Source organism: Mastigoproctus giganteus, chromosome 1, assembly GCF_048544385.1.
Source record: "Mastigoproctus giganteus isolate SK-2022 chromosome 1, ASM4854438v1, whole genome shotgun sequence".
NCBI lineage: Eukaryota > Metazoa > Arthropoda > Arachnida > Uropygi > Thelyphonidae > Mastigoproctus > Mastigoproctus giganteus.
In genome coordinates, this window is record NC_143575.1 from 68,307,389 (window position 1) to 68,329,188 (window position 21,800).

General features: G+C 35.6%; 1 protein-coding gene across 1 annotated transcript in view; it reads right to left on the reverse strand.

The window, feature by feature from the left end:
* LOC150090874 (uncharacterized) overlaps positions 1 to 21,800 on the reverse strand; it is a 628,907-nt gene that overhangs the window by 295,465 nt on the left and 311,642 nt on the right. Inside the window, exon 12 of the mRNA XM_090375379.1 lies at positions 5,542 to 5,617. Within this exon, the coding sequence (XP_090231505.1) occupies positions 5,542 to 5,617 (76 nt within the window). The remainder of the gene's footprint in view (positions 1 to 5,541; positions 5,618 to 21,800) is intronic.

Genomic DNA, 21,800 nt, shown 5'->3' on the forward strand with positions numbered 1-21,800 from the left:
ATACTGGAAGCAATTAATTTCCTTGCTTCTTGAAAGCTTACTTTATTTTAAATCTTGTATTTTACAATTTTCTTTTCAGTTTTCGATTTGTTGCATGTCCTAGAATAAGCAGGATGGCTACCTTTGCAGTTAGGGCAGGTCATTTCTGTTGCCGAACAATCACTTTGAGTGTGATCGGAGGACCCACAGTTGGGACAAACTGGGTTTCCTCTACATGCCATCTGAGAGTGGCCATATTTTTGGCACTAATAACATCTCAATGGATTAGGTATGTAGGGTCGAATGCGGCAAAGAAGATAACCTGCTGGAAGAAGGTAGTTTGGGATATTAAAAGTGAGTATAATATTCTTTGTAGGTGCGAGTGTATTGTCCTTTTTAATCATGATTCTTTTTACTGCAATTACATTTTGCTCCTGAAGTTCTTGACTTATCTCCTTCGAGACATTCAATAGGTCCCAGCTGGATATAACACCCTTAGATGTGTTTAGGGTACCATGGGGAGAAACTTTTACTGAAATTCCAGCAAAATTTGTAACTTTCAGTAGTTACTCCAAATGTTTCCTGCTGATTGTTTCTATTTGTAGCTCACCTGATTGCAGCCGCTTGACTGTTTTAGGAGATCCTGCAAGACTTTTGAGGTGTTTCTGGATAAGAAATGGAGACAATTTGGCAAGAGGCTGATCTGTAAGAGAGTGCATTATGAGAAATGCAGGAAAATCTGTCTGAGGAGTTGGTCTTAAACCTCTTGGGTTCAGACATGTCATGTTCATTTTCTATGTCTGGCCGAGAGCTTGTCGGCTCTACAGGAGGAAACTTATTGTGTTCCATAATTGCTCTTTTTGGCCCTTGGCAGATTAACTGTTCTGCCAAGGTTTCTGGCCCCGCCACAGGGAGGCAGGTGCAGTGCCTGGTGTGACCAAGTGAGAAGTAGTAGGTGTTAGTAATAATTATATAAGAAATAAAGAAAGGTGGCTTTCCTTTCTTGCTCTGTAAAGTACTTTTTTCAATAAGAGCTGTTATTCTTCTTCTTCTTTGTCCTCGCCTTCTTCCCACGTTCATATGGGGTCGGCATTCCCTTCCTTAATTCTCTTCCTCCATTCCTTTCTAACCACCAGGGCTTCCTCTCTCCTCCATCCTCTCTCTTTCAAATCCTCTGCCAACCTTGTCCTTCCATCTCAGCTTAGATCTCCCCCTCTTCCTTATCACCTACAGCTTTTCACACCTCTTCCCTACATACTCCTCACTTCTTCGTTCCACATGACCAAGCCACCTCAACCTAGATTCCTGTATTTTTTTACTCAGAGGCCCACCTTAACTGTACCTCTAATGTAGTCATTTCTTAACCTGTCCTTCCTCGTCACACCACACATCCATCTTAGCATCCTCATCTCCACCACTTCCATCTTCTTCTCCTGTTTAATAACAGCTCTTATTTAATAAGAGCTGTTATTAAATAAATAAATTTTTTAAGGACAGGAACGTAAAAGAACTATGGATCACTTTTTGGAAAATCGCACTTTAAGCACAGAGAAATTGCTCAGTCACAATCGCTTGGCACACGGGACCAACTAAAATGTCAAAGCAAGAAAAGAAATTGGAAATTTATACTTAAGGTTAATCCATGCTACCATTAAAAAAAAAATTGTTGTTTTGAGTAAATAAATATATTCCTTAAGTTCTGAAGCGTTTTGATTAATTGATAAATTTATTTCTCTATTCTCTTTCTAAGTGTTTGAAAAGGAAAGATTTTAATCCCCAAAGTACTTGTGTGCAAAATATGGCAGAATTGTCACACTATGAAAAGTTAAAGGAGCATGTTTATCTGATATTTTCATTAAATAAATATAAACATAGCAAAAATTTGTTATGCCATATTATTAGGCTTATTTGTCATATAGATTCTGAAATAACAGCACCTACAAAAGCCAACTAATCATGCACTGTTTGCAACAATTTCTGCTGGAATAAACATTGCCAAGCAATTTTCAACAATTTTATTGAATAGCTGATGTACTGGAGAAGATTTTTCTCTCTCTCTTCTCAATCATTTAGTTCATCAAATCTCAAACAATTAAGAAGAAAAAGAAGCCTTTGATAGGTTATACATAGATGTGCAAGTTTTTGACCTGTTTTATCAGATGAAAATAAATCATGGTAGTTCAAATGCATATCTCTCAAAACTCCTGATAAAATTTGCAAAACAGTACAGATTTCCTCGATATTGGCAAAACCCTAGCATCTCTCATTCTACTAAAATTTTACAACACTTTTTTTATACATATATTTATGAAATTAATAATCAGATCAATTACATACTTAAAATTTTTTTTAAAAAGTGCTAAATAGTGAATGTGTTTCTAGCTATTATGATTATGATATGAATATTATTATGGTATCACTATCAATATCTGCTTTCTAAATGAAATTCTAATTCTAAGGAATGACAGATTTGAATAAAAAAAGTTTCTTCATTTGATTCTACAAACCACTCATGAGAAGAAGCATTTTATAGTTATTTTATTATATTCTTATTTAGATAATAAAACAAAAGAACAGTATAATATTAGTAAGCAATTTTTAATGAGTTTGGAAGAAGAATAAAAGTGTGTATACCATATACATGTGGCCAAAAATGAGAGCAATGCTTGCAGCATGCCTAAATAGACATGGGATTCTTGACTGTTTTTCAAATACTTACATTTTTGCAAAATATTAAGATAGTTAAATTTTTATAAAATAAAGTATTAAAATATTTAAATATTTATAAAGTATTAAGATATATTTTGGTAAGGTACTAGTAATTTTTTCATTTTTAATTTGACCTGTGCCTATGTGACACTGAAGTTATGCCTGCATACTTGTGCGAAAACTGGAAAACCCAACTCTTGAGAATTTCTGTGTGTGTGAGGGGGGGGGGGGAGAGAAAAGAAACATTCCAACTGAGCACATATAATGAAAAAAATTATCTAGACACTTCTTAATGCTCATGTTTTTCAGATAACTAGGGATGAAGTTGCCAACAAAATACTGAATTTTCACTGACAAGAGAACCAATGCTATAAAAATATATTACTAAATTAATCTGGAACCATGAAAACTAATAAGCATTCGATTTTTTCGCAAATTTCAGAAATAGTTTAAAATTTAATTTTGCATCTTGAAATTGCCAATCATTATTCTTACATTATAAAACAAATAATAAATTTTCTTTTATATTTTGGTATGGTCATATGGAACAGAGGACTTTGCAAGCATGTTACCATATTTTGTGATATAATGTGGATTAAAACATGCAGCATACTTAACATTACTTTTAAATTCACCACTCTGCTACAGTCCCCATAAAGGTTCTAATCATGAAAAATATATATTTTTCAATTCAACAAATCATCAAGGTACCACACAATACTTGTTTAACTTGGGTGTACCTTATGTATAAAAATTCATAGGCCTTATATATGTACTTGTTTAATTATTCACAGTTTTTAATTTTTGTGACAAACCAAACTTTTGTGCACTTTACATGTCAAACCGAACAGACAGGTGAGTAGTATACTTTGTACACCATGCAATATCTTTTGGAAAAAGGGGAGAGAGAGAAAAAAAAAAAAAGGGGGAAAAAGAGCTCTGTAATATAAATTCAATTGTTTTGTTTTTCATTATTTTAATTATTATTATTATTTTCAATATAATTTTTTATAGTTTGTTTTCCTGCAAGTGGACATGTAAATTACTTTATATTCCCAATAATGAGACACAATCAATGAATGAGGCATGAAAGTAAAAATTACAATAAAGAAATACAAAATTTGCACTGATGTTACTATAATAGCTATTTTAATTTTTTTGCTACATTATACTGGAATTGCCCGAACAATTAATAAACCCACTACAGTTATGCTTAGATAACTATAGTGTTGGTCATACTTAAATCACTTGACTGCTAATCCCAGAATATGTTGAAAATATAAAAAAGCTGTACTGCTGTGACTCATTTATTACATGGAGTACAATGTTACCTATTCTGGTACAAATGAGAAAGCACCTGAAGTCCATTATTATCAGGTATAATAATCTTCCCGACCACAAATGCTAATGTTATTTATTCTTAATTCAGTCCATAAATCTATCTACAATTATAATATAGCCTTGTGAAAGAAAAGGCCATGTGAATAGCATTAAGTATATCATTATTCTGAAGCAAAGAAACACCAGGCTATAATTCATTTCAGAATATTTAATATTGCAAATTTTTGATAGAACATGTGTTAGGGTCAATGCAGAAGAGACTTTTTTAATGGATACAAGCCAGATAATGAGCTCAAGACCATCTTGAACTTCAAGGAATTACTGATTGAGCAAGCATAAGATAACAGTTGGCTGCTTGCTTCACATGTCCTTAAAGCCACCTAGTCTATTCTCTAACATTAGTCTATTCTTTATGAAAATAAATAAGTTACTGAGGTCAATTACCTTTTGCTAAGCTCTAGTTTACAATACAGTAAACCCTCGATTTAACAGACCAAACAAATAATAATACAGTAATGTACATATTAATCTTGATCATATTTTTTTTTAGGTTATACAAAACTTCAGTGTTATTAATTAAAAATTAATAATAATTACCTATTTCCATTACTTTTTTGATAATTGCCTACTTTTATTTTTATAATCAAATTCAGAAAATTGTTTTTTTTTATTCTTTCTGAAAACGTGTTCAAATAGCTGTTTTCCCAGATTAAAGATAACAGATAAGAGCAGGCGGTGACTTGTGAGCTGAACGTGACTCGGGACACTAAACTGCAGGTCTATTGACTTGCTTTGTTTTGGTCTCAGTCTGCTTCAAGCTATCGTGCAGTCAGGTTGTATACAGAGTGTTTCTGTGATTTCTGAATTGTCACTTTATTTATTAAATAATTTTGCAATCTTTACAATTTAGAATGGCATCAAGTGATAGAGGAGTTACAAGAAAGTGTGTGAACTTAAATGAGAAATTAGAACAAGATGTCTCAATAGCATGTGTTTGTGAAATTTACGGCGTAAAAAAGTTTCTGATATCCATAAATCAAAGGCCAAATTGCAACATTTTATATTTACAACAGAATATTACATATTCTTTATTATAATTTTATATTGTACAGTACTGTATATTGCATTAAAGGTTTTTTTTTTTTTTTTTACATTAACAACAATAAAAAATGCCCAAAGGTCACATTCGATTTAACGGACTTTCAGCATTACCGGATACCCCTTCTCCCCTTTTAGTCTGTTAAATCGAGGGTTTACTGTATAAGCTACTATGATTATTTTTACTAAATTATATAATGGTTAACATGAAAAAAATTTAAATGGCAGTATTTTTTGATTCCCAGAGCATTATCTGAACTCAAATTTTTCATCATGAACCAAGTGGTGATATACAGTAACAATCAATCTGTGGAACACTTGATTTTTTTTTTTTTTTTTTTTTTAGTAGTCTGAATTAGGTCTCACTTTTATATAAAAACTAAGCCTCTTCTCCTTAATACTAATAGCACATACCTCTTCTTGAATGAGGCCCATCAGAAGCTACTGAATGAACCGTTGACTTCACTGCACTATCATCATCTTCTTGGTCCTGTTTTACAAAATAATCAACTTATTTCATGAGCTAAAAAATAATAGAAATAATATATAAATACTATTAATATTTGTAAAATAATAAGAGAAGTTTACCTCGATATAATACGTAGGACACTTCCGTATGATACTCTCCAGCAATTAAAATGAAAAAAATCGCAAATCTTACATTCGTTTTACATTTCTTTTTATCTTACACAAATTTTTTAATTTTAATTGCTGGAGAGTATCATACGGAAGTGTCCTATGTATTATATCGAGGTAAACGTCTCTTATTATTTTACAAATATTGATATCAACGTAGAACATATTGAGCATTACAGCTCTGATTCATACTAATAAATACTATTAAAGGCAAAATAATCAATTATTTCATGAGCAAAAAAAATAATATAAATAATATATAAATACTATTAAAGCAAAGAGGTTTAAGTTAATAAAAACTTATAACAATAAACTATCATAAGCTATGATGTACCCTCTTCCTAAAATAAGATCAAAAATATATTTCAGTTGTGTTGCAATCCTTCAAGCTACACTCAATTTTTAGTCTGTTCTAATCTAAGTATCAAAACAATGTCATTAAGTAATTTAAAATATATAAATATATCCTATAAAATCCCAGCACACACACACACACACACAACACACACACACACACACACACACACACACACACACCGATGAGCCAAAACATTATGACAACCTACCTAATATGATGCTGGTCCTCCATGTGCAGCCAAAACAGCTCGTACCCGGTGAGGCATGCACCCTACAAGATTTCTAAATGTGTCTTGTGGTATCTGGTACCAACATGTAACTAGCACATCCTTTAACTCCTGTAAGGTTGAGACGCCGCAGATTGGAGCTGCTGTTCCAACACAAACCACAGATGCTCGATGGGATTGATGTTTGGGGAATTTGGAGGCCAGGGCAATACCTGGAAAGGTCTTCCTCATGTTCCGGTGAACCACTCTCGAACAATTTGGGCCATGTGGCATGGTGCATTATCCTGGTCGTCCAACACCTCGCTGGAGGGTTCGTGGGTTTCCCCTCCTCGGACCACTTTCGGTAGGTACTAACCAGGGCTGACCGTGAGCATCCCACCAGCTGTGCAGTTTCGGATATGCTCTGACCCAGTTGTCTGGTCATTACAATTTGGCCTTTGTCAAACTCGCTTAAGTCTGCTGCCTTTCCTATATGAAGAACAAGAGTAACACTGATTAACAGAGCTCAATATCAGGTGTTTTTTATACCATGTCGCGACCCACGCACACAGCGTAGTTCACCTTCAGTTGCTTCGATCTGCATAACAACTTGCTGGGCATAATGTTTTGGCTCATTGACATATATAAAAGCACACATGCAAATATAAAAAAAAAACCTACAATCCATTTTTAAAAGTTATTTACAGACAGTGAAGAATTTATAGTATTTCCTTCAATCAATATTTCATTAGGAAATATAATTACCAATTATTTATCCATCAATGCACATTGTTTTACTTTTAGTGCAATCATTGTGCTTCATCAAAAGTGCTGCAGCCAATTAGTGAGTCACAACCCCCAAGTTGAGAAACACTACTCTAGAACCAAAAGTACAGCTGACTTTTGACTTTCAAAAAACTGCAGATTAGGCATTTATAAGTAAGAGGAAAATAGACGATTTTTTGGAAAAAGCAGGTAGTTTTGTGAAGTCCACACTTACACTACAAATTAAATTTCATGGCAAAATACTCATTTCATATTAAAACAGTCATAGAAACTGTTTACCAGTATGTTTGTAAACATTAGCAAATATATAGCATTTTTCTGTCTGTAGATTTCTTTTGCTGTTCTATTATACACGAACTGCTTTTGCTTCAAGGAAGACAGTTACATACTTTGCCGTCTTCAGAAATGCTGACTCAAAGTTTTTGTTCATAGCAATGGCCCAGCTGTCAAAAGCATTTCCAAATGCTTTAGCAGATAAAGAAGATTTGAACTCAGTTTTTGTTTTTCTAACCTGAAATATTCTCTCTCATTGGGAAAGAGAATATTTAGCCTGTTGTATTATAATCTGTTGTATTCTAAGCTTCCTTGTGCATTCGTCATTTCCCCAACCAAGGACTGATTTACATCAACTCTTCCAAGAATTCTTTCATAATAGCATCTGATAGGTTTTTTACATTGAAATTGACAGAACTGATGCTACAAGAACCTACTGGTTCATTTATTTAACATTAATGACACCAAGAATTACTGGAAACTTGCCCACAAAAAAACTTAAAATTTGAAAGTGATGTACTACCAACTGATGAAATTTGTGCTACTTTGGCATTTATACAAGGGAAACTTCTCTACTACATAGTTCATAGTTACATGCTGCAATAAAATTCTTCCTCACTGAACAAAAGAAAAGAATCTCCTCCTCCTCCTGTCTCAGACTCTCCACAACTTTGGCAACAGAAATGCCTATGACTAAGTCAGAATAATCCTGATTTAGTCAACTATGGAATCAAATTCCAAAATGGAAGTGGAAGATTTGAAAACTGTTTGTAAAATAAATTTGCACATAACGTTCAACACAGCAAGAACAATGATCTCAGTAAATGGATGTTTGGCATGTTAGACTGAACAGCTGTGGATTTTCAAATGTTGGCATAACATTTAAAAGAAACAAAATTGCTCTCAAGCTAGAAGAGAAAAACATGAACAGCTTTTTACACAAGTGAGGATACATGCCAGGAAATATCAGCTTGCTTGGCCTGTTTAGGATTGCTTTTATAAAAGTTTGCAATTCAGAAGTACTCTTTCTTGAGTTCATCAATGTCTTCTTTCAAAACTTTTGGAGCATGAACCGGATCTGAATATGAGTTAATGTCACTAGTGATCGCTTTTTGTACTTTTCAATTTTGTTAAGTCTGAAAAGTACTCATATGGCTTTTCTTACTACTTAGTATTAGTAATAGCCATATGGTGCAAGGAAGCCTAAGGCTTATGATGCACCGGCCAAAAAAAAAAAAAAAAAAAATGAAAGAAAGAGTAAAATAATAATAATAAAAAAATTAAAATTAATAAAAGAAAAATAAATGGACAACTTATGCATTTCCCTCCTCCCATAGTTAGCTATCCAGCTGACCTTTGAATTTCCCCAAACTGTCAGCCTCTACCACCCATGTAGATAACTTATTCCAGTAATTTATAAACTCACTGCCTAAAAAAAAAAAAAAAAAAAAAAGACTTCCTGCAATCCAGTCTAAAATTCTAAGCCCATAACTTGAATTTACGGCCTCTAGTTCTAGAATAATTTGCAACTGTGAAAATTTCATCCTCATTCATTTTACTTTTGTCTCTCACAGCCTTAAACAGCTCAATCAAGTCTCCTCTAAGGTGCCTAGTTTCTAGAATAATTTGCAACTGTGAAAATTTCATCCTCATTCATTTTACTTTTGCCTCTCACAGCCTTAAACAGCTCAATCAAGTCTCCTCTAAGGTGCCTAGTTTCCAAGCTGTGCAACCCACATATTCAAAGTCTTTCCTCATATGAATGCACTTTTTCCGATCTCACAAGGCAAGTTACCCATCTTTGGACCTTCTTGTTGTGATCTGCTAAATTGCTTTGACCAGACAACAGGACTGAACTAGGAAATTTTATTCCTGGTGGCTCTCAACAATTTTGATCCCATCTAAATCACGCTTCATGTCATGACTACTAGTCAAAGACTAGTAGTCATGACTCAGATTTGCTGCTGGTCCCATGGCAATCACTGTTCATCCACCTTCGCCAGTCCACCCTGGATCAGTGTATTTCGATAAAATTGAAATCTACAGAAATTAGAGTATGACAAGTATCTCTAGTCTTTTAAAGCCATACACGATATTAGTGTTACCATTCCCATTAACATTCAGTGTCCGAGATTACTGTTAAAAAAAAAAAAAAAAAAAAAAAAATGTTGCTTACCCAGCAGTGAAACTATAAATTCTGGTCCACTGTGAGATTTGCAAACTGGCTCCTTGTTCATTAAAAACCATACGATACTAGTGCTCAGTCTCCTTCGCGGTGGTGGACCAGGCAATATAGTAGTTTTACAACTGTACTCACCATACACAAAAAACGTTGCTTGCTAATATTTCTTTAGTTTTCTTTTAGCAAACTCCCAATATGTAAATAAGCACTGGTGGTTTTAGACATAAGTTAAACCATGGATTGGACTTATTAGTGAAACTACAAATCCTGAACCCCCTCAGGGATGTTTTCTGGAATGAGCTTCCGGATTGAAGACGTTTCACCAAAAATGGTGAAACGTCTCCAATCCGGAGATTTGTTAATAGAGACCACCAATTCTAGACACTCTGAGCTACTACTACGTCTGACATCCTTGAGTGGAATCCCAGTTAAAATCACACAACACACCACCCTTAATTCTTCAAAGGGAGTGATCACTGAATGGGATTTATTGAACGTCCCCGAAGATGAAATAGTTCAAGAACTTAAAGGACAAAACGTCACTCAAGCAAAAAGGATCATGATCCGAAAAGATGGCAATTTAGTCCCTTCTCGGAGTATAATTTTAACTTTCAGTTCTCCAAACCTACCATCTTCAATCAAGGCAGGATATTTAAACTATCGCATTCGGCCCTATATCCCGAACCCTCTAAGATGTTTTAAATGCAAGAAATTTGGCCATTCTCAGACAGCATGCCGTGGAGATGCAACTTGTGCAAACTGTGGGTATAAAACTCATGCACAAACAGAATGTAAGGCACCAACTCCACAGTATCCAAATTGCAAAGGCAACCATCCCGCTTATTCCAAAGGCTGCGACCTCTGGAAGTTGGGGAAAAAAATACAAAAATATAAAATTGAAAATAAGGTTTCCTATCAAGAGGCAAGAAAACAAATAAAATTAAGTATGCCAAAACACACCTATGCTTCTGCTACTGACAGTCACCAATCAGTAGCATGTCAGACTGAAGTGACTATTCCTCCAGACACATCGATCTCCAACTGGGCTCAGTTAGTCCTCTCGGTCGGACATCCATCTCCACCAAATGTAGTAGACCAATGCAGTAATACACCACTAATAGTTCCATTCCAGAGATCTCCCCATTGTCAAGCAGTGGATAATTTGCAGAAATCAGATCCTGTTGAGGCAAAGCAATCTCATATATCAAGCATGGACACAGATAACATAACTAACCAAGATCTGCTCGAAATACGCGCAGATGGCGATATGGAAGAAAGCAATGACTCAGAACGCCCTAATTTTTCAAGAAAAGAAAAATCAAAACTCAAGAGGTAAACAAGCCACCCATAAAAAACAGACAGACTCAACTTCTACTCACAGAACTAAATAATGGAACAAATCATACAGTAGAATTGCAGAGGTTTTCACAGCAGTATTGACGATATCTATGAATTAATTCGCCATTTCAAACCCGCTGCTATGTGCCTACAAGAAACGAATTTAACACCAAAAATCTCCGTTTCAGTCAAAAATTATACCATCTTCAGAAAAGATCGATCTGAAACTAACAGTCCTCATGAAGGAGTAGCTATACTTGTGGAATCACTAGACCCTTCCAGGCACGTTCCTTTGAAAACACCATTAGAAGTTGTTGATACACATATAGTTATCAGTATCACATTAACAGTGGTCTCGATATATCTTCCGCCAAACCATCCATGCACATTTCAGGATCTGGAAAACCTTATTTCTCAATTACCATCTCCAATCTGTCTATTAGGCGATTTTAATGGACATCATCCATTGTGGGGTTCACTGGTCTCAGATGGACATGGCGAAATTATTGAAATGCTACTTGATAGAGAGAACCTGACACTGTTGAACACTGGCTTACCCACCTACATCCGTTTTCCTACTGGGTCAAGCACTGCTATCGATCTCTCAATCTGCTCTCCGATCCTGCTCCCAACCATAGAGTGGAGAGTACATGACAATCCTCTAAACAGCGATCATTTTCCGCTGATTTGTAGCATTCAAACCACCCATTTCAAACAAACACAAACAAAAACTCAATGGAAATTTTCCAAAGCAAACTGGACAAAATTTACCAATCATGTATCTTTTGATGAGGATACCATTACGTCTTCTCCTATTGACCTGCTGCCGAATATATTACAAAGCAGATACTAACAGCTGCAACAGCCACCATCCCAAAGTCTCAAATAAGAAACCATCGGCATACCAATCACTGGTGGAATGGTGATTGCAATAAAGTGAAAAAGGAAAAAAATGCAGCATGGAATACCTTCCGCAAATATCCCACCACTGCCAACCTTATTAACTTCAAGAGACTGAGAGCCAAAGCTTGTTTCATCCGGCGAAAGGCCAAAAAAGATTCATGGGTGAAATTCGCCTCCTCAATCAACAAAGATACTAATACCCGAATAATCTGGGAAAAAATAAAGAAGCTAAGTGGAAAATATCATGTATCACCTTCTCCTATTATTAACTGGAATGAGATGGAGATCTCCTCTCCTGAAGAGATTGCCAATGCCTTAGGAACTGTGTTCTGTGAATTATCTGCCTCAAGTGCATATCAACAGTCTTATCAAAAAATTAAAGCCGAAACGGAGAAACGGAAACTGAACTTCAAAGCTACATGCCATTTACCCTATAACCAACCATTAACAATATCTGAACTGAAAGAAGCTATATATACCTCAAGAAACAGTGCTCCTGGCCCTGACGGAATTTACTATATAATGCTTCAACATCTCAGTCAGAAATCACTATCTTTATTGCTTAAACTTTACAATCGGATATTCACAGAACATATATTCCTGACCTCCTGGCAACATTCTTATATAATAGCTATACCGAAACCTGGAAAAGTTCACTCGATTCCACACAATTATAGACCAATTTCTCTAACCAGCTGCCTGAGTAAGACTTTGGAAAAAATGGTTCACCATCGACTCACCTGGTACCTTGAATCCGAAAACATAATCAGTAATAATCAGTTTGGTTTTCGAAAGAATAGATCTTCCTTAGATCTCATAACAAAAGCTGAATCAATCATAAGGAATGCATTCATTAGAAATCAACATCTCGTCATGATATGCCTTGATATAGAGAAGGCTTTTGATACCACATGGCGATACAGCATCTTAAGAGATCTCCATTCTATTCAAATGAGAGGGCACTTACCATATTTTATTCAAAGCTTTCTTCGACACAGGTTTTTCCAAGTTAAGTACCAGCAGGATTTATCTCAAACATATATACAAGAAGAAGGAAGGAGTCCCACAGGGCTCTGTTCTTAGTGCCACTCTGTTCTCACTATGAATAAACAATATCATAAAGTGTATTCCAAACACCGTTGACTCGTATCTCTATGCGGATGACCTTACCATACCCTGCCATTCCCAGAATATGAACTATATCGAGAGGCATCTACAAATATCCATAAACAACATTGAATTATGGATAGCCCAAAATGGATACAGACTCTCAAGCCACAAATCTACAGCCATACATTTCTGCACAAAGCACAGAATGCATCCTGAACCTGAGTTGCACTTGGCCCATCACCCTATACCAATCATAAACAGTATTCGTCTCCTAGGGCTAATTTTTGATAAGAAATTAAATTTCCAGGAGCACATAAAATATCTAAGAACCACTTGCGCAAAGAAAATGAATATACTCCGGATAATCTGCAGTACATCTTGGAGTGCAGATCGCTATACCCTGTTCCACTTATATAAGTTCCTAATTAGATCTCGGCTAGACTATGGAGCACCTGTTTATGACTCAGCTAGGGAAAGCACCTTAGTGCATCTTGTGCCCATCCAACATTCGTCTCTTAGGATAGCCCTAGGTGCATACAGAACATCACCAGTTCAAAGTCTTTATGTTGAGGCTCACGAACCTCCACTTAACATCAGAAGAAAAATGTTGCTGATGGATTATTCAGCTAAAATTAAAAGCCTGCCTACTCATCCTGTTTGGCCACTCCTGCAAGATCCTCTGTGGAAAACCCACTATACAAATAAACCCAGAACAATTCAGCCTGCTGGTATCAGACTGCAGATTCTAGCAGAAAGCTGGAACATCCAATTTGATAATATCCTCAGAGAATCAAAAGATCCAGATCCCCAGTGGTCTACTTTCACACTTTCTTCTCATGAATACCTTGAGCAATGGGGTAAAAGTTCCATAGCAATGATTAACATCCAACAACTACATTATGCTCACACACAAAAGTACCCCAAATTCACCAAGATCTATACTGATGGTTCAAAGTCTGACAATCAAGTGGGTGGCAGCTGCTGTCTTCCCTAATTCAACTATCTCGTTTTCACTTCCAGTCGAATTTAGCAGTTATACCGCTGAGCTTCATGCCATTATGCTTGCTCTGAAAAATATCTCACTGATGTCAATAAATAAAAGGATAATATATACTGATTCACAAAGTGCTATTTTAGCTTTGAAAGGCATTTCCTCACCTAACAATCCGTTATTAAAACTCATAAGACATAAGCTGATGCAGCTTTATGAGCATCAACAAACTGTTATCTTTTCTTGGATTCCTGACCACAGTGGTATTCCAGGAAATTAATGTGCAGATGATGCTGCAAAGCATCCTTCCAATATAGCCTCAACAAATGATCTAGTCCCATATCCTGATTATAGACACAAAATACAGAGAACAATCATGGAACAATGGACACTTCTTTAGAACATGCAAACAAATAACAAGCTATTTCAAATAAAACCTGACCCACAATTATGGACTTCTAGCCTTCGTAAAAATAGAAAAGAAGAAGTAATCTTAGCCAGAATCCGAATAGGTCACACTCACCTCACCCATCTCTATCTGCTTACAGGGAAGGATCCTCCTCAGTGTGCAAACTGCTCGCAACCACTTACAGTAAAACATATACTTCTTGAATGTCACTTGTTTTACAATGCCCGACGAATGGCTTTTAGTTTCATCTCAGATCTGCAACAACCTCTGTCTCTGAATAGCATTATTAAAGAATCAAATCTCTCTGAATTATTTCTCTACTTAAAACAAATTCAAATGTATGATCATTTCTAACTGCTGTACAAGCAGTTCCTGTATGTCAAATCAATTGATTTGGGAGGTGCAATATCGCCTGTTGCCCTTGCACCAGAAAACACCACCACAACAACAACCCACTCAACCGTCCTTTTGTCCACTGTAGCAACTTGTCCTTAATGCCATACTGCTCCAATTCACACAGTACTCTTCCATGTGCAACAGTATCAAAAGCTTTCCTGAAATTCAAGTATATGATATCAAAATTATTTTTTGCATCCAGTTCCTTTGTGAGCACATCATAGTATCCAACTAAATTGGTCAGACAAGGCTTCCCCTTAACAAACACCCATGCTGTGTCTGAATTATTACTGCCTGTCTTGTCTAGATGATCCTGCAATGCTTCTTTAACCAGTGACTCCATTATTTTCCCCAGAACAGAAGTTTAAACTAACAGGTTTATAATTAGTTGCGTCACCCTTTGAACCCCCTTTGTGAATTGGAGATACATTTGCACATCTCCAGTCCATGGTGACCTCCCCTAACTCTAAGAATGCTCTCATAATTATGGCCAAGGGTTTGCTTACTTCCTTTGCTACCTTCTTTAATATAACTTTAACATAAGATAGATCTCATCCACACCTCAGGTCCCTTTCTTATGTTTAACTTCAACAATTTCTACTCCACTTTGTTTTCAGTTATGACAAAACCATCAAGCTCCCTGTTAGATTTTAATAAGCTTCTGTCCTCCATTTCCCTACAGAATTTCTCATGTGTAAATGTAGATGCAAAATACTCATTCAGTTAATCAGCTATCTGAGCAGGTTCATCAACAGTCGAACCACTGATATCAAGTGGACCAATCTGATTCATCCCCTTCCTTCTAGAATTGATATAAGTAAAGAAGTCTTTGCTGTTTTTCTTTGCCTCCTTTGCCAAAGATTTCTCGTAATCTTCCTTCGCTTGTCTAACCTCCTTTGTGACTTGATTACAGACTAGCTTATATCTGCCATGGGCTTCTGTGTCGGCTGATAATTTATAAGCATCCCATGCATTTTTCTTCTCTGTGAGCCGCATTAATTCATTTGATATCCATTTAGGCATAAACCTTGAAGAGTATTTCTTAGTTGGTATGAAAAGCCTTGTAGCTTCCAAGATTAATTTCTTGAATGTTTCCCATTTAGAATTTTCTGTTGGTAACATCATCAGTTGGTTCCACTGTATAGAATATAAAAACTGTCTGAGACAACTGTAGTCACCTTTATGAAAGCAAAAACCTTTCTTTTTCCCCCTGACCGTAATTACATCTTTAAGTAAATCCCACATCAGTACACTGTGATCACTGACACCTAGCGGTTCCTTTATCTGCAAATTCTTAATGTATGAATTTAGTTGTTCTTCCAGAATTGTATTTTTTCTGCTATTCTGATATCACAAATTATACTCCCGAGCAACAGAACTGCATGATCAGCACAACTCAGAGGTAGATTATGTTTTACAATGAAATAGGCAAATAAATATTCATCACATATGACATCATTAACAGCATGAAATGGAAATCTATATTTGTATTTCTTTCTATGCACTGCATGCTGTTATGATTATTTGTTTGCAATGTCTGATTACATCGTGTTTCCCACTGCTTGAAATTGGGGGAAAAAAAAAAAAAAAAAATCACTACTACATACACAGTACACAAGGCAAATACTTTACGTTTTACAGATTTCAGAATACGTGGAAATTGATATATATGTCTTCTGAAATTTTACATTGTATTTCTTTGGCACTTTACTAAAAGACATTGTTAATTAGCTTTGCACTTACACAATTACTATGAAATTATTGATCATCACAGAGAACAACACCATTACCACACATTTCTATTTCTGCAACATAGATTACAGCACAGCTGAGCCCCGATTTATTAAAAAAAAAAGCATCAATTCATACTTTTGTTTTATTTTTGTGTGAAAAGAAAAAGATGGAGACTCTTTTTCACAAACTATATAATGATGGTGAAACAGAGAGTAAAACAGTCAAATTGAGTAAAACAGATGGATTCTCCAATGTAAATCCATAGTTGGTGGCTATGCACAAGTATAAAATTTAAGGTGGTTAGTAGCATATGATTGCTTTTGGAGGAAAAAAAAAAAAGACTGCAGACAAAAACTGAAGTAAACATTTTCTTTCTGAAACAATAAGCAATATAATCATTAGTAATGAAATTAGGTAAGTTCTTCCTCCACCTCCTCCTTCCTCTGATTTAAAAAAAAAAAAAAAAAAAAAAAACACTAAATCTAGAAAGCTAAGTTTAGAAATTTCATCCTTAACTAATATTTTCACAAAATTTTGAAAGCTTTGCATCTAAAAAAATGTTTCTGATGTGAAGATGTAAGAAAAATTCAAGAATTATAACATTTTCTGATAATGCATAAATATATGAAAAGCTATGAACCTTACCTGATAACCCTCAAATTCTTCATATTACATATGCTGACAATATTCAGCTGTTTTAGAATGTTTAATATATGCCTTTACTGAGGCATAAAAGGTTCAATTCTTCAAATTTTTCATTATATACTCAGCTTCATGATAATCACTGAACACAAAAACTTTTTACAAATTGATACTGATTTTTTACATTTTTACTTTAAAACTGATTTTGAAATCATACAAAAATTCAAATAAAACCCTAGTTCCTTCTAATATAATCAACTAACCATTCTCTCTCTCTCACGCCCACCCCCCCAACAATACTAGACTGGTTTTAGTTATCAGTTGATCATTGCTCCCTGGGGCAATGATAGCAAGAAACGCTAATCTCTATTTATACCAATGTTTACTACTTTCACGAACTTGCAAACTATATGTTATTATAATCACTCAGGATATCTTGAAGCATAATGCACCTTCTGTTACATAATGAAGTCAAAGCCAATCTTCTTTCTCTATCATAAGTGAGACATTCTTATAAGATATGTCTGACAGTTAATCTCTTGCAGTATAGGGAATTGTGTAAGTCAACCAGAGAATAAGAAGGCATAAAGAATTCATTAGAACAAGCGGGAGAGAAACTCTCCATGAAAAACAAAACTGTTAAATCAACTAGATGATTGCTATTTATAACAGCACATTAGAGAAAGTACAAGGGACAAGAATATCCTGATCATCACCCATGAACCCAATGACATCAAAGTGCTGACAGTACAGGAACCTATAGCAGGGAGTGATCAAGGAGTTTTAAGTTCGCTAACGAGGACAGCAAGGTAGAAATTGATAAAGTTAAAGGAATGGGTTTTAATTTCAGGAAAGGAGATTATGACAGCTTAAGGTGTTACATGATTTCTATCAAACAAACTGGGAAAATAGCACAAAGGGAGCAAAATATATTAAATTTATGGTATACCTTCAAAGCTATAGTCATAAAAGCCTTGAAAGCTTATATAGGCACTCCCTGACTAACGTAAGGGTTATGTTCCGTGGAACTTTGCGCAAGTCGAATTTTACATGTCGGAATTTCCCTGAAAGCTTATGCAAAAAAGAAATGTTTGACGAACATGTAAATAGAATTATTTATTCAATTTTTTTTATCTCATGCATAGAAAATATTACAAAAGTGTGCAATTACAAAAATTTCAAAATTATAAAATTACAAAAAAAGGGAGGGAACAAGCAAAATGTCAGCAAGTTTTACTTTTCGAGCATGGTTGCCAGAATCAACGTCTCCAGCTGATAAATATGCCGCTGGAGAGGTTGAGGGCTGTGGAAATTTAGAAGGGGTTTTTTTTCCAACATATCACAAAATATCTCTGCTGCTGCAGAATTGGCACTGGTGACTTCACTGCATACTTGATTGAAGATTTCAGTGAAGGGAAAACACATTTCACCATAACAACGTAAAAACCCATACAATTCCAGTTATCGGGATTATCGCAAATGCAATAAGATTGAGTTTACTACCCGTTTATAATTAGATGCACTAACAGAAAAGCCCAATAAACCGGAAATTGAAAATTGTTTCATGGTCGTGACCTCCAGAAATATTCTTTAGAAGAATATCAACAAAGCTCTTCAAAATTGATTTTTATAACAGAACATATAATAATAATGAAAGGGTAGTGCTCCGTTATAAAAATGACCTTTTAGAGAAATAAATAGCTTAGTTATAAAGCAAAAATTTGAACTTCCAAAGCCTTGGTACGAATTACCAAAAAGAAAAACAAAATGTGTTATTTGGGTTCACATTGCAATGTTTTCACAATACCTCCATTTATTCCTACGGGACACAAAATACGTTTCCACGATTTTTTTAAGTTTACACCGGCAGGCAAAAACTTAACGTAAAGTCAAATTTACGGAAGTTGAGTATTACGTAATTCAGGGAGTGCCTTTACACCATTAAGAAAATATAAAATATGCACTAGGATGCCGAGATGGATGAACAGCAAGCTAGCCAGTCTAAAAGAGCAAAAACAGATGGCATGGGACAGTTAAGAGTGACAAAAAGTATTGGCACCTACAGTACTTGTGATACTACAGTACCGCAAGCTGATCTGTAATAGTACCACAGAAAGAGTTAGGTTAGCAAAAGCAATTCACCATATATCATTGGCTAAAAGAGAGCAAAGAATACAAGGAGGTTTTCATTTATATGCATACTAAGGGGGGGAAGAATGAATCAGATTGGACCCTTGTGTGACGGGCATGAGAAAGTCTTAATTAACACAGACAATACTGCAGAGGAATTGCACAGGTACTTGGTATTGATATTTGCAGAAGAAACGCCCTTCATAGTGAGGGCAAGTGAAGCTGGAAAACATGAAATTAGTGATATTGAAATTTCAGAAGATTTATTATAAAACCTTTCAATTCAAGCCTAAAGGCAAATAACACCCTAGGAGTTGATGGCATATATCCAGTTATTCGAGGGCATCTCTGGACTGTGGAATAATTCTCTTGGATTGGAAAGTGCCAATGTACAAGATATTATTGGCAGTGAAATTTAGTCATCTTGTTCCAAAAGCCCAATGTGATAAGCCTTGCATATAGAAATTTGTTTCGTTTTTTTCTTCCCTTTCCCATCCACGTTTGCAGGAAAGACAGAATGAAAATGGGTGACTGCACTTTGAATGCATTCACTCAAGGGTGCAGAATAACCTTTTTTTAAGATATAATTAATAGATTTGAATATTAGAAATTAGATACTGGTTTACTTTAAAAATCACTCCAGTATAACAACACCCAGAGAAAAGCCTAGCATTTTGCTGCTTAAGGGGAGATATGAACATTTCAGAACATGTGGGCTGTATTTTCAGGATTGATTCAAGAAAAAATTTTATATAACAGGATGATTTCCAAACAGTTACAGAACCACATTGGTCAGAAGAGTTTACAACTAATCACACATTTTGATAATCATTGAGCATATTTAGCACTGATGTGAACTTGAACCATGGTCGATTTAAGCACATATGCTACTGCACTCACCATTCTATCTTATCAAGACTAATAGACTTCATTCTAAGCTCTTGCACCATTATTGAAATGGGCTGTTCAAATTCTGCAGACTGTTTGGATAGCTGAAGCCAAGAACCACACTGAAACATATTCACAATCATTATAAAACTGCCCACACTAAAGATTAATTGCTAAATGCTCTCTATATCCTATGATCAATTTGGATGTAGTAAAACCTTACTTAAAAAGTACAGGTCAAACGTTGAAAACATGTTGCGAGCTACGGTTGAATTTGAAAGTGTCTGCAATTAAATATATACAGTCCATTCTGGTTATGCGGGACACATCGGAACTAGTGCATTTTGGCCCGATTAAGCAGCTGCCCCAATTAACCGAAATTTCACGTAAATAGTTAAAAATACAATGTAAACCCCCCCCCCCCTTTACATTTAGTTCACTGTACAATCAAATCACATTACAACGAACTCACCATAGTAAAGTACCGGTCACTATACAATGTGTAGTAAGTGCCGGTCAATTGTGATCAAGTTTGTGAATTGAATTTTAATTCTATTAAGCAGCAATTCTAATTAGAGAAAATAGGAGGAATATTATCCACAGGCTATAAAAGTAAAGATATATTAAGCACAAATTTACCCTTTATTACCTTACCAATTAAAAAATTAAATGATACGTGAAAATCGGAAGAATATACATGATAATCGGAATAATTAATACGTACTGTAATACGTACATATGAACTAGTTGACATTTCTGTTCACTGACATTTGTGGGTGGGATGGTTAAGTGGGAGAAGACAGAGGGTGGTAATCAATTGGTGCTGCTGCTCTTCGTGGACTAATGTTATTAGTGGAGTCCCACAGGGTTCGGTGTTGGGTCCACTGTTGTTTTGTATATTTATCAATGATATTGATTAAGGTATATCAGGCTTAATGTCGAAGTTTGCAGATGATACAAAGGTTGGCAGGGTTGTTAATGACAGTAATGGCAGTATGCTACTGCAACAGGATCTAGATAATTGCAGATGGGCTAAGAAGTGGCAACTGAAGTTTAACCTTGACAAATGCAAAGTACTGCATATGGGTAGAAGTAACCCTAGAGAAATGTACCAACTGTGTGGTACTACACTTAAGGTGGTAGAAAATGGAAAAGACCTGGGAGTAATTGTGCAGTCAGATATGAAGTTTTCTGAGCAATGCAGACAGGCTGCCAGGGCAAGTCATGGGGTTTTGTCAATGATATAAAGGAATTTTGCTAGCAGGGAAAAGGATGTGATTGTCCCTCTGTATAAGGCAATGGTCAGGCCACGCCTTGAGTACTGTGTACAGGTATGGAGGCCTCATTTTAGGAAGGATGTAGATTTACTTGAGCGTGTACAGAGAAGGGCAACAAGATTGGTGAGGAGAATGAAGGGATCCTCTTACCAAGAGAGGCTTAAGTTCTGCAAACTGCAGTGGCTGGAGACTAGGCACCTGCGCGGCGATCTGATTGAGGTGTATAAGGCCTTGAATGGGTTGAGCATGCTGAATTCTGATGGGATCCTTCCACTTGTTCAGATTACGAACCTAAGGGGGCATAAATTCGAATTAAGAAAGGACAGATGTAGAATAGATGTGCGGAAATTTGCCTTTAGCCAGCAGGTGGTTAATTGCTGGAACAAACTTTCATCTGTCGTTGTGGAAGTTGATA